Genomic DNA, 12,803 nt, shown 5'->3' with positions numbered 1-12,803 from the left:
TGCTTGACCAACCATCAACAGCATATCATAGTATGACAGAGAAGCAATGCGATGCAATGAAACTAACGCACGACACAAGCCGCAGAAGCAGACTCCCCAAGCCTTTCCTCTGCGGCGTGCACGCTTCTGATGCGCTCCTGCGACTGACAGCGCTACCTATGCTTTTCATCGCTCCGGCGACGACCTCGCTCCCACTGCCGCGCGCTGAAGACGGCACACTTCTCAATTCTAGAACACTATACAAAGGGCCCCTGAAACAGCCATAGCAATCATGTTACATGATGCTGGCTCGGAATCTACTCAAGCAAGCGTTTCTATGGGGTGTACCCTGCATCACATGTATGGAAATTCATAAGCAGTGGCCACACTCGTATCTTAGCGGTGGCAGCGCACTTGATATGTTCATAGTGGTTTAGCCTAAAGGTGCTATGGGCTGGTTATCGGGAAAAATTGATTGTAAAATTGCTTATTAGGAAAGTAAAGGTGCAGTATATCCATCTCTGGGACAACCAGCCAAACTTCTCTGAGAAGAAAGAACAGGTGAAGAGATTCATTATATAGAATGGGAACAAAGTGCAGATTCAGGACAAGGGACGACAACTCACACTTCCATTTGTTGTTTGCACTGCTTATAACGAATACCTGTGACTAACCCAATTATTCAGGCAAAGTTTGAAGGACGAGTTGTGAGTAGGGGGAAGAGATTCACCTCGGTGAAGGGCTCTGGGGTTAACATTAACGTGATATATTTCTGTGATATATATTTCATGTTTATATATCAGGAAAATTGGCCACGAAGCGTACAGGCCTGTCTAACTGCGCACTCAAAGCTTTGTGGAGCAGCTGTGTACTGCAAACATGTGGCTCGGGAATGACTACCCAACTGCCACAGAAATCTGAAGATTCATAACTTGCCGTTCATTTTATTGATGAAACTTTGATACAAACTTGTGCCTTCACAACCATGTGCATCAAAGAGCATGATAGAACTTTCATACCTTTACTGAGTTAAGGTGAAACGAGATGTTACAGAGGCACAGAAAAACAAGTTTGGAAGCATTGTTTTCAGAACAGTAATGCAAAACTAAACAAGCAACAATACACTTCATTCAACCATGTAGTTAACTTAGCTGCAAACAGGAACAATGAATTACTAACATGTCAAGTAAAAGTACAGAAATAATGAACGCAGGACAGGCACCCATTAACAACTGTGTTTGTGGTGTGCCCAAACTTGAAAACAATATGCAACACAACCATAAAAGGAAAAGAAAATAACAAAGCAAAGCTTGTGTCACAAGGACCTAAGATGTCCTTCCCAGAGTGCCATTTTCTAAGCCTTACAGCTTTTACAGTGAAGCCTATCTGTGGACTCTAAATAACTGCGAGGGTGGTCTGGAATTTTATTCTACACAACTTAATGGCAGGCCTACGAAAGCATGCAAAACCTTTATGTGTGATTGTGAGACTTTTGCCAGTGGTCTTGAATTTCACTTTCTCGCAAAGATGAGCACCTTTTCAGTCTTCAGTTATAATTGACGCTCTGCTTCTGCTAACACACCTGTAGTTCTTGCCATTTGTTGATTAATTTCCCTTTCTTTTCAGTTGCTAAACAAAACAGGAGATGCATTAGCAAGCAGTGTTTAGGTGCAAACCAATACGAGGACATGGCTTGAAGCCGTAAGCAGCAAGTCACTTTGGCATGCTCAAAACGACAAAAAAAAAGAGATACATAATTGGCAATTTGTTTTTTTCAGCAACAGGTAATAGAAACTCCTCATACACTCTGCTAAATACAAACTCAACACAAACATGGCCACTTGCACAAGCGATGCAAAGTGAAAGGAACGCAGTTTGCAAAATAAAGCCATGTCCAGAAAGGACATCTGAACTAATCTTTGGTTCATCCTTTTTACATTAAAGCGATACGGCTTTTTTTGTGAAAATAAAATCAAGTAGTATGCTCATAACAACCGTTACAGGACATTCATCACATTCATAGACACCTGCTTCACATGATTAGTATGTTTTGTCAAGAGCACAGAATTACAACTCCTACTTGTATGCCGGAGCTCTTCTTGCCGCTTTATAATCAAGTTTGGATCGTAAAAATCCCAATATCTGACCTAAAAGGGTAATCTCAATTTAATCTTTCAGCGTGTACAAGCAAATTAGAATATCAAATGCCACAGCCAGGTGGTTCGAGCTGCCGTTTTGTGTATCTAGATATACAACCTACACGCCCCCCGATAAAGAGGTTTGAATTTAATGTTACCGTCATCTATTCCCATAGAATTTCTTTTTTGCCACTGGCCAATGTGTTTCTGTGCGTCCATCCAACTTCTGCAAGACAGACTTGCACGGCATGTCCTTATGCAGTATGTACAAACTGACATAGACAAATTTTCACTCCTTGTTAGCACGCTTCAGTGTGTCCACCCCTTTTGCAGAATTGCTAGTGCACAGCACGGATGAGTAATAACATATTATTTCACACTGCAGAAGCATGACAGATGCCCTGCCAATAAATGTTTTCTCAAATAAAACAAACAAACGTAATGGACAAAGCGTGTGAAAAACGAGGGAGGACAAGACATGAACAGAAGGAAACTACAATGCACGGGCCTGCTACTGACTCTGTAGCTGAGCCACCTCCGCTGCCTCGTGCGAACAGAAGAGAAAATAGAGAAGGAAAAAGAAGAGGGAGAGGAAGATGCGCACCGCAACAGCCGTGTTCCGCCAGCAAAGCAGTGGCGGGTGCAGTGACGGCCTACAACAAAAACAATTCTGTGGCTGGCTCGGCCGCGCCTGAAACGGTGTCGACCAACCATCAGCCCCGTAGGACCCGGAACTGCCACCCTTCACCCCCTCCTTTTCAACAGCCGTCGTCCACCATTAATAGTTGGTAGAAGTAAAAACATACAGCTGGTGTTGATCTAATAATGATCTAAAAACATTGACAAGCTGTGTAATGATTGATCTTTACGCTCATGACGTCAACGTAAATAAATTTTAAAAAAGTGCCAAGGCCACCGCAAGCATGTGCTACTTACTATGCAAAGGCAATTTCACAAAGGCGCCCCACGTCACTTTGAGAGCTTCATCCACCTATCCTGATGAATACAAAATGAAATCACCAGCATGGAAATGCCAGGTCAAAAAGAGGTACAATTTTATAGCACCATAAGCAGCGTCTTGCAGTTTGCCACCAAAAAGACGAAACGCTGGTCAGGGTGCGATCAGAAGACTGTGGTCACTTTGACACTCTTCAACTCGGTTCACAAAAACGCCAACTCTTTGCACCTTTAAATGATGTCTGTGTTGGCTGGCATCATCAAAGGCAATGATGTCCTCCAGTGCAATGGAGAATGAAACTCTCAAAAAACATCTGCATGAGACACAAGCACACTAAACTGGGCTTGTGTCTCATGCCTGTCCTCAGAATTAATGTCCATTGCTGAGAGGAATGTGACTAACACAGCACTGGAAAGCAGAGCTGCTATGCAGAGACAATGGTGCTGTATGTACCATACCATTTGTACAAGCAAAATGTGGCTGGCTTGATGAGAAAGAGCCGCAATTGCACCGAAACAATCTGACTAGAACAGTCTGCCTCAGCAGCGAAGGGGGAAGTTTTGTCCAAGCTTACTGCAAGTAGTATGATTATGCGCAGTCAGCTGTACACGTCCCCACATGCTGTAGCCAAAAACGACAACCATCATCTAATATAAAAGGCTATCCAAATAACCAAGCAAGTAAACTAAAAAAACACAAAACTCACTCAAAGAACTCAAAAAAGCCAAGTACAAACAGTTTTATGGCCTTCTCATTGCTTTAGCTGCCTTTTCTGGACTGTTTTTAAGCATGCCTAATGTCCTGTACACATGTGAAAACTTTCAGCAAGGCTTTTCTGTAAGTTCTTAATTTTCTAGAAAAGAATGATCAATACAGGTGCAAAGGATGATGATGCTTGCTTGTCATGAAACAGGTCTCTCCATAGTTAAAATTTTTACATATATGATTTGATTATTGTGAAAGAAATACTAATGAGAAACTACATATGATACACCCAGTTTTCTACCAAATTCTTGGGCTCTGTGAATCTTCCAAAACAAAGTGGTGCAATATACATGACGCTCCAGTCACTGCAGTGCTACACACACACTGATTCTGTTTAACCAGCTTAAACCGCATGAGCATTTGGTGGCAGTGATGATCTACAGATTAAACAAATGTTGAAAACGGTCGTTTGCACAAGGACCAACAGCATTAGCAGTGCAGCAAATACTGTACTCCCATGACAATATCTAGCTATGGCAGGGAAAATTGTTTTTGCGATGACCACATCGCTTGGCGGTTTAGAATTTTCCAGGAACACAGATCCGACTCTTTTGCACACACACCGTTTTTGCCTCGGCATGCATGTTCAGGCACAGATGCAAAACACTGCTGAGGCACTTACTCCAACATTCGGTACTACAGAGCAGAAGACACTGCAGCAGCCAGCAGTTCACCATTTGGTAGAGCAGCCACAGCTGTCCGTGTGTTGTTCTTGGTAAGCACAGATATCAGGTCACGAACGCACCTCACTTTGTCGCGGTCCACGGCCAGCTGTTCCTGCTGCAGTGCAAGCCGGCGCTCTTCCAAATGCACCAACTTCTGCACGAGGCCGGCAATGTCCACATGAGGAGATGGGGAAGTCAACCGTGCTTTCTTGGCGCTCGGCTCATCCACACTAGACGGGGTCTGTGTGTGGACAGAAGTGCAAGTACGCACCACCTACAAGGAGATAATAGTAATAACAATAATTACTGTTGTTTGGTTGATTATAAGTAAAGGACAGATCAATAACTGCCTCTAGTCTCAGCGGACACCTAAACCACTCCATGAGAGAAGGAAGGAAGGTGGGAGTGAAATAGAGAAAAGAGGTGCCCTGGTGGAGAGGTCCGAAATAATTTCCACTACCTGGTGTTCTTTAACACGCCCTGACTTTGCCCAGGACATGAGCATCATCTTGTTTCGCCTCTATCGAAATGTTGACACTGTGACCAGTACTGAGGCTCATATCCTTGGGCTCAGTAGCCAAATTCCCTAACCACTCAGCCACTGCAGCAGGTTACTTTGATGTTAATCGCCAACAAGCCTATCTTATCAAAGTGACAAAGCCAGTAGCCCCTGTGTAGAAAGCACAAGTAGTGTGATGTTTTATCATTCGCCTAGAACGACACAGAGGTCTTTCATGGACAACACATTATGGTTAATTTTGTCTAACATAACCAGAACAATAGATATGGAAACTTAAAATAGGGTAGTAATTACATGTTTGCTTCTACTTAAATGCAGTCATAAGGCTAAGAAGAAAGAAAACTGCAAAAATTGCACAGGAACTTCCTAGTTGAATAAAAATTTGTCTTTGACCAGGAACCGAACTCAGGACCATGACCTGTCCAGTGCCTTTACGAATTAAGCTAACCAAGACAGCTAACAGATGGTAGGCACAGCTGGGTCCATATTCAGAGTGACATCTGGTGACATGCAGTGGGTTTTTGGGGATTCCCCCCCAAGAACCAACTGCATTTGGAAGCATATATATGAACATTTCCTGAGTTGCTTGTAGCTACTGTTAGCATAAGAAAACAGAAGCATGAAGTGGAAGCACTAGTTCCAGAATACAGGGAATCAGAAAACCCTTCAAATTACTCTTTCCAAGCATGCTACTAGAGTCAGGGAGATCATGAACAGATCGCAGAGTAGAACTTTGTGTTCATAACTCCACATGTATCCAGAATGTGGTTCACACATGCGGTGTAAGGGGAGTTAGGCAAGCTTAATGTTCAGAATGAAATGAATTAGTGCATGCATACGGGGTACTTTTATAAAACTATTAAATTCATTCTGAACTACTACACCACCTCCGTTCTCATGTGTTAAATTTAGGCAGAACAGGGAAAAGGTAAAATAGTCGACAGTAAAAAACATTATACTTTTTACCAAGCTATTATTTGAAAGTTTTACGACTCCAAATCTGTGGATAGCTTGGGCAGCTCAGTTTTGTTTTGTGCATGTATGTAAAGCTTCTGGTCTTGGAAGATTATAAAGACGTTTTCCCCGCCATATACAGAGGCATTGCCGCAGGTTACATAAAATGTACATGACCCAAACGGACGCGTGATCCTTTATGCACATCAGTAAGCTTGGTGTAGTGACAGCTGGTTGCACCGTTTCTAGAGGACAAATCTCCGGCAATATGTGGTGCATGTCGGCACTAGCATGAGTGAGGACGAGCACGTAATCCCGGCTATCGCTTGCATGGAAATATTGCGATAAAAAACAGCAATCTTCTATTACATTTTCTTCCCTGCCTGGCAGCTGTCACAGCTACTGGCCAGGGGACGAGATCTTGCTCCATTGTGTGCTCCTTTTTTCCTGTAGCCGCCACACTAATTTCATCACAGTACCCTAAGCGTCATTTGTAGTGTGCAGGTTGTTTTGAGATACGAATGTCCGGCACGTGAGATTCAGGAAATGCTTTTAACATTCTCATTCACACTGCGTATACAATAATATGTAGAAATGCACACTCCGTGCAAGCGCTGTAGTGAAGGATGAAGAAAATTTAAACACAACACATCCTCATCACTTTGAATCAGCTGACTCCAGAGTTTTGTCCAGAGACAAGACTGCTCGTAAAAAAATTACGTCCGATTTGCATAGTTCATCAAATGCAAAGTAGGTGCGTAGCACTGCTTAACTGTAGTACTTCAGCACATCAAGCACGGCAAACCTACGCTGTAGTGCCTGATGGCCCGGCTTCATCCATTGCGACGTGAAGCCGTCCTCAGCTTTCCTTACACCAACTTTAGAAATGAACGAAAATAGGCACAATGTACCTCTTTGCAATGCACTGCTCTGCAGCCGAAAAGTCTGGGGTGGGATCATAGGGGGAGAGAAAGAGAGAGGGAAACATGCTTCAAGGCAAGCACCAGTTAAGTCACGGAGGTAAGTACAAGCAGCTTCACGACGTGGCGAGCGGCTCGGAGCCGAGGTCCAGGGAGCACTGCGCGTGCACGTCTGCTGTTCGTGAAGGCTGAGAAGTGACTGATGCGAGGGGAGAGATGCCAAAGTTGAGGATAAGCGAGCGACACACGACTGCTCCCTCCGGAATAACACACGTTTGTGAAACGCTGCCTAGTGACGGCCACCACGTCTGCAACTAACACGCCCATCTCTCACTGGGTGCATCTATGTGGCCGCTCCTCCCTCTCAGTGTTAAGTAGCGTGATGCGGGCGTCGCCACTTTCCCTTTGTCCTCTTCAAGTTCATGGAGAGATGGATTGATAGAAAGAGAGAGAGCAGCTTCTGCTGCAGCTATGTGGCCGCTCTGCATGATGAGCCGCGCGCATCGCCACCTCCACTTTCTCCACTTCAAGTTCACGAAGAGAGAGAGAGTGAGCGGCTTCGGACAGACATCAGCGAAATTCGTGATTGCGGCTAGTAGTGCTACGCACTAAAAGAAAACATTTGTCTCGCCTGATGGCTATCTTTTTTATGTCTCTGGTTGCCTTCAGCATTCCCAGACGGTTTCCGCCTCCAGGCAGGCCCCTCCTGTGAAGTAACATAGTCGTGCCTTGCGCAGCATGATGCCCCATTCAATGATTTGCCATTTGTTACCTGCGCCAGCCTGCAAGGACGGAATCGAACACCTGCTCTGGACTTGCCCTTTTCTACAAGCCCTCCACAAGAAACACCTTGCCCTATGCGCACCTGAGATCTGTGAGCATCAACCCTAATCTCGATCTGCCGAAAAAAATGAGTGGAGAATGACGAAAGCCTACCCTTCCTCTCCATTCGCCTTTTATCGGCATTTTTTGCAGGGCAACATTTAGTTGTGACTGCTTTATGGGAAAGGAAAGGTGCAGTATCTGTCACACTTTCTCCGGCAAGTGTGAGTTTGGACGGTGCACCATCGCTCCTGTCGCGTGGATTTTCTTGGCGCGCGTTCAAGTGTGGGATTGCGGATGGCTGGAACACTAGAGAAGAACACATCTCACGGAATATGTCAGAACTCGAGCAAAAACCTCGCGCACAACTCTCGCACACGGGATTTCGTTCTATGAGCTTAGCAAGGCTTTCGCCTTAGAAATCCCAACGCTTATTCTTGGAAAATGTCCAGCTACACAGGCCTAGACGAACTTCAAGAAGCATTCGCGAAAAGGCCCCGGACTCGGGATATTTACCATTAATTCGTCTGAGCTTGAGCTGGCGGACGGCGGTTTCGCGGCAGGCGGTGGTTTCACCGGCGTGATGGACAAATCGGGATTCAACGCCAAAATGGTTATGCCGGCTGAAGGCTGGCTGACGATGATCGGTGATGCTACCGACGACGATGCAGCCGGCGATGCTCGAGCTGCGGCTCCGTTCTCCTGATGCATAAAGGTGTTGGTAGTAATAGACCGCACGCTTGTGGGGTCTATCTGAAGGTGCACCGACGGTGGTCGCAGCGGTCTGGACGGCATCTGCTGCGGCTTCGACGGCGTCTGCTGCGTTCCAGACGACGGCGACTGCTGCGGTTTCGACGACGGCGTCTGCTGCGGTTTCGACGACAGCGTCTGTTGCGGTTTTGACGACGGCGTCTGCTGTGGTTTCGAAGACGGTGCCTGCTGCGTTCTTGACGAAGGCGACTGCTGCGGTTTCGACGACGGTGCCTGCAGCGGTTTCGACGGTGATGGCTGTGGTGATGAACGCGGCTGCCGCTCGCATGGGCCCAGCACCTTCAATGCAGCCAATTCGTAAGGCTTGAAGGGTGTCGAACGCTTGCTTTGACGCAGGTCGTTGACGATTGAGGACCACTGTCGCCGGACTTGATCCGGGGACCTCAGAAGACGCTGAGACACCTCTTCCCAAGCGGCGCGCTTGGCAGAATTATCTGACGCACTAAACAACGCCGACGCGCACTCCGAGACGAGCTCCACCAGTTTCTCAATGTCGCTCGTTGTCCACGGATGTTCGGCCGAAGGCTGCTGCGACGGGCTGGCACTCTGCGGAGAGTTCGATGCTGTTGCGGCCGTCGAATCCTGCCGCCTCGGCGTTTTCCGCACGCGCGCTAGGCCGGTCGGAACGGCGGTGTTCTGGATGTTCTGGACTTGTTCCATCGGGAAGCACTAGACGACCAACAAATACTTGGATAACGGTTCAACAGCAAGCGCACATTTCGCGAACTATCGCGACGCTCATTCGGCGCACGCCCGCGTCGCCCGCGTCTCCGCGTTGCTGCTGCTGGCAAGGTACTTCCGCCATGCTGCTGGCGGGCACTGGCGGGAACGCGCGCGTAATGTTGCGCGCACCTTTTTGGCGGTCAACAACAGTATTCACTTCGAGATTACTTGGGCACGGGCCCTTTCAATAGAAGTACGTAAATGCGAAAACGTCCACACTCATTATAATATTTACACTGCCTTCTGAGAATTTGAGTTATAGAGCACGACCACTGGCGCCATCACACTTCCGAGTTCAACACTCGTGTAAGTTTTTGTTTCGTGTTGATGTGCTGACAAGGTCTATGTGCTGATGTGTCAGCTGACGTTTGCTTGGACAAAATTTTTATACTGCAGTTAAAGTGAGCTAGAATACTGCAGTACACTTTTTTTATGGATTGTAAAAAGTGTGTTTGATAGTGCCGCATAGCATACACCCCTTTGAGACATTTTCTAACAGCTTTGTTATGCTTTGTTTTGGTTATGGTATTGTGTAGTTAGTTTGTTTTAGAGCGCACCTCTTTGGCGTCCGTTCCTGGGTTTCGCGTCGGCGTCGTCGTCGGCCTCGTAACCAGCTCCGCCCCCCTTTCATCCCCCCAGCGCTAGCAGCGACCGACTGATACCGCTGGATGCCGCTGACGCCGCTAGAGTGTCAAGATAACGTGACTGCATAGAACACCGTCGCCGCCATGCAGAAAGAGGAGGGGAGGGTCCCCCCCCCCCCCCCCCCCTGTTCCTGATACCGCTGGATGCCGCTGACGCCGCTAGAGTGTCAAGATAACGTGACTGCATAGAACACCGTCGCCGCCATGCAGAAAGAAGAGGGGAGGGTCCCCCCCCCCCCCCCCCCCCCCCCCTGTTCCTGTGTGGCGGATAGGGTGCTCTTCAGTTGCCGACGCGCCGGTTATTTCACGTAGGCCCCGGCACGTCGACGAATACGTGACCACTTCCCACGGCTAGACGAAGCGAGGGTATCATATTGTTTGCGTCGGCATCGGCGGCGTTGTCCCTGAAACCAACTCCGCAGCTGGGGTTGACTCACTATCGGCGTCAGCAGCATCAGTCAGTCGCTGCTATCTCTTCCCTCCTCCCTTTATCGCGTTGTCCGCTTGCTGCGCGCGCTTCTGCCCCCATCGTTTGCCGCTGGGTGTACACGCCGCCCCCCTCCCCCCTCTTCCTGCGAGTCTCCGGTTGTCAAAGCGCCGGCTCGAACTTAATTCCTTTCTTCGCTCCTCCTCCAATGCAACCCCTGTGCGGTGGCAATCAGAGAGCCAGATCGGTGGCGGCGGATGTATATGTGCACCGCCCGAGCCGAAATTGCCGCTGCCGTTCGCCACTGCGAAATTATATCTGCCAGTTCTTTCTGAGCCATGAGCGAGACGACCGGTGGAAGTCCTCCGTGTGCTGCGCTGCTGTTGCTGCTGCTACTGCTGCTAAACGAGCTGCCAGAGCGGAGGGACCAAGTCGAACATATATCAGTCTATTTCTCCGACCAAAAGCTTCCTCCATGACTGTCAAGAACTGTTAGTGGAGTCTTTGTTAAAGGAATACATGTGAAAAATAAAAAAAATTCTGTGATAGCGCATACATGTGTTGCTCGATTTCTTTGCCTCAATCTATCGAAAAGGTGAAACAGCTTATTTGCTGCGCTCAAATTTCGCATTAGGAAGTAACGTAATCGTCGGTAATTTTTTTTTTACAGATACATTTTGCGAGCTTTGAGTACTTGGGCACCATGTTGATCATGTGCTCAGGGCAAATAATACCCTCTTTGATAAAACTAAAAAAAAATAGAGGGTCTTGGCGAAGCCTACACTTACTTTATTTGCTTCCCATCGTTAGCCTCTTGTCGGCATTAGTTACAGTGCTACATATAATTATAATTGGTTTACAGGAAAGGAAAGGCGCAGTATCTATCACTTTCTCCGGCAAGTGTGTTTTTGGACGGTACACCGGTACGTTAGCGTTGGGTACGACCGGTACACCATCGCTCTTGTTGCGTGGCGTTCCTAGACCTGTCCATGGCGGAAGTAATACATATATCTTGCTGTAGTCTGTAGCCTGTAGTAAACCTGTCATAGAGTTAATACAAAGACTTTGTATTAACTCTATGAAACCTGTAGACCAACACCGATCTGTGACGTAAGCACGATGCGGCGACGCTTCTGTGGCCAGGCTGGGTCGCATGGAGGCATGGAGGAAGGGACGCTGCAACTAAAGCCCCTCAATAAACTAGTTTATTGAGGGGCTTTAGCTGCAACGTCTCTCCTCCTCCTCTACCCTCCACATTCTCTTTCTCCGCGACGATCAGTACCATCGCCCCGCCGGGGTGGTGCAGTGGTAAGACGCCCGACCACTGTGCCGGTCCGGAGCACCCGGGTTCGAACCCGACCACGGCGGCTGCGTTTCGATGGAGGCGAAACGAAGTAGCATCCATGGGCTGTGCGATGTCAGCGCACGTCAAAAGTCCCCAAGTGGTCGAAACTAGCCCTTCACCGCGGCTTCCCAAATTTCTTTCTTTTTCCACTTTCACTCCCCTTCCTCCCCTCCCTTACGGCGCGGTTCAGGTGTTCACAGAGCAAGTGTGACAGATACTGCGCCTTTCCCTAGCTTCCTGTAAACCAATTATTATTATTATTACATAGCTATCATTTGAGGAGAGAGCAGCGAAGCGCAGTCAAAAGAGTGACATCTTACACGGTCACGAACAACGTACGTTGTCACGAATGGAAAGAAACAGCGCTGAAAAATACGCGCTGACAGCAACCAAATGATTTATTGCGCCAAGTGAGGCAGCATAAAGCAAAAAAGTTAAAAATTTTTTTCACTTGTCCTTACGTAAGCGAAAATCGTAACTGGTCTAAATGGTTTAAGGAACAATTTCCAGTTGATATCAGTTAGATCTCAATTGAATCCCAGTTGGATCCAACTGGAATTCAACTGGGATATGGTGGCTAGAAGGGGGAGGTGACGCCAACGGCGGACGTAAGCCGCTCCTCCATTTCAAGCCGGGTGTAGGTGGCGCTGTTGGCCGTAGTGCGATGCATGGTACGCGCCGCTCGCCTTCAGCCACGGTACTTGAACATACGTATGCCCGCCGTCTGTGCAACGCGTCGGCCTTTCAGTGATGTTGTTGCAGGTAATGGTTTAGCTCATTAAACTGTAATCGAACCTGATTACGGCTGACAGAATTCAATTTTAAGCCGTGGTGGTGCAGTGGTTAGAGCGTTCGGCTGTTGTGCCCAAGGATGAGGGATCGCATCCCGGCCGCGGCGACCGCTTTTCACTGGAGGCGAAAAGCAAGGCGCTCGTGTCCTGTGTGATGTTAGTACAGGTTAAAGAACTCCAGGTGGTCAAAATTTAGGAGTCCTCCACTACGGTGTCTCGCCCGAGTAATTTTGGCACATGAAACCCAACAAACAAAACAATTAAAATCGATCGGCTGGTACTCCAACACTTCTGGTGCGTAGAATACGGGCATATCTATCCTTTCAGCTCCAGGAGTTGAAGGGTCTTGAATGAGTCCCGTCGGATCGAGATAGTGCATGT

General features: G+C 47.6%; 1 protein-coding gene across 1 annotated transcript; it reads right to left on the bottom strand.

Annotated features, from left to right (window-relative positions):
- Positions 1-1,923: 1,923 nt before the first annotated feature.
- LOC146179477 (uncharacterized) lies at positions 1,924-9,511 on the bottom strand. The gene is made up of 2 exons (XM_084579096.1): positions 8,238-9,511; positions 1,924-4,779 (listed from the first exon to the last, which is right to left on the bottom strand). Exons 1-2 carry the CDS (start codon positions 9,150-9,152, stop codon positions 4,477-4,479), a joined length of 1,218 nt encoding a protein of 405 aa, XP_084435222.1. The 5' UTR covers positions 9,153-9,511; the 3' UTR covers positions 1,924-4,476.
- Between the last annotated feature and the right edge of the window lie 3,292 nt (positions 9,512-12,803).

Source organism: Amblyomma maculatum, chromosome 9 (genome assembly GCF_055883805.1).
Source record: "Amblyomma maculatum isolate TAMU_Amacu chromosome 9, ASM5588380v1, whole genome shotgun sequence".
In the NCBI taxonomy this organism is placed as follows: domain Eukaryota; kingdom Metazoa; phylum Arthropoda; class Arachnida; order Ixodida; family Ixodidae; genus Amblyomma; species Amblyomma maculatum.
The sequence above is the reverse complement of the archived record's forward strand: the minus strand, read 5'-3'. Positions and strand labels throughout refer to the sequence as shown.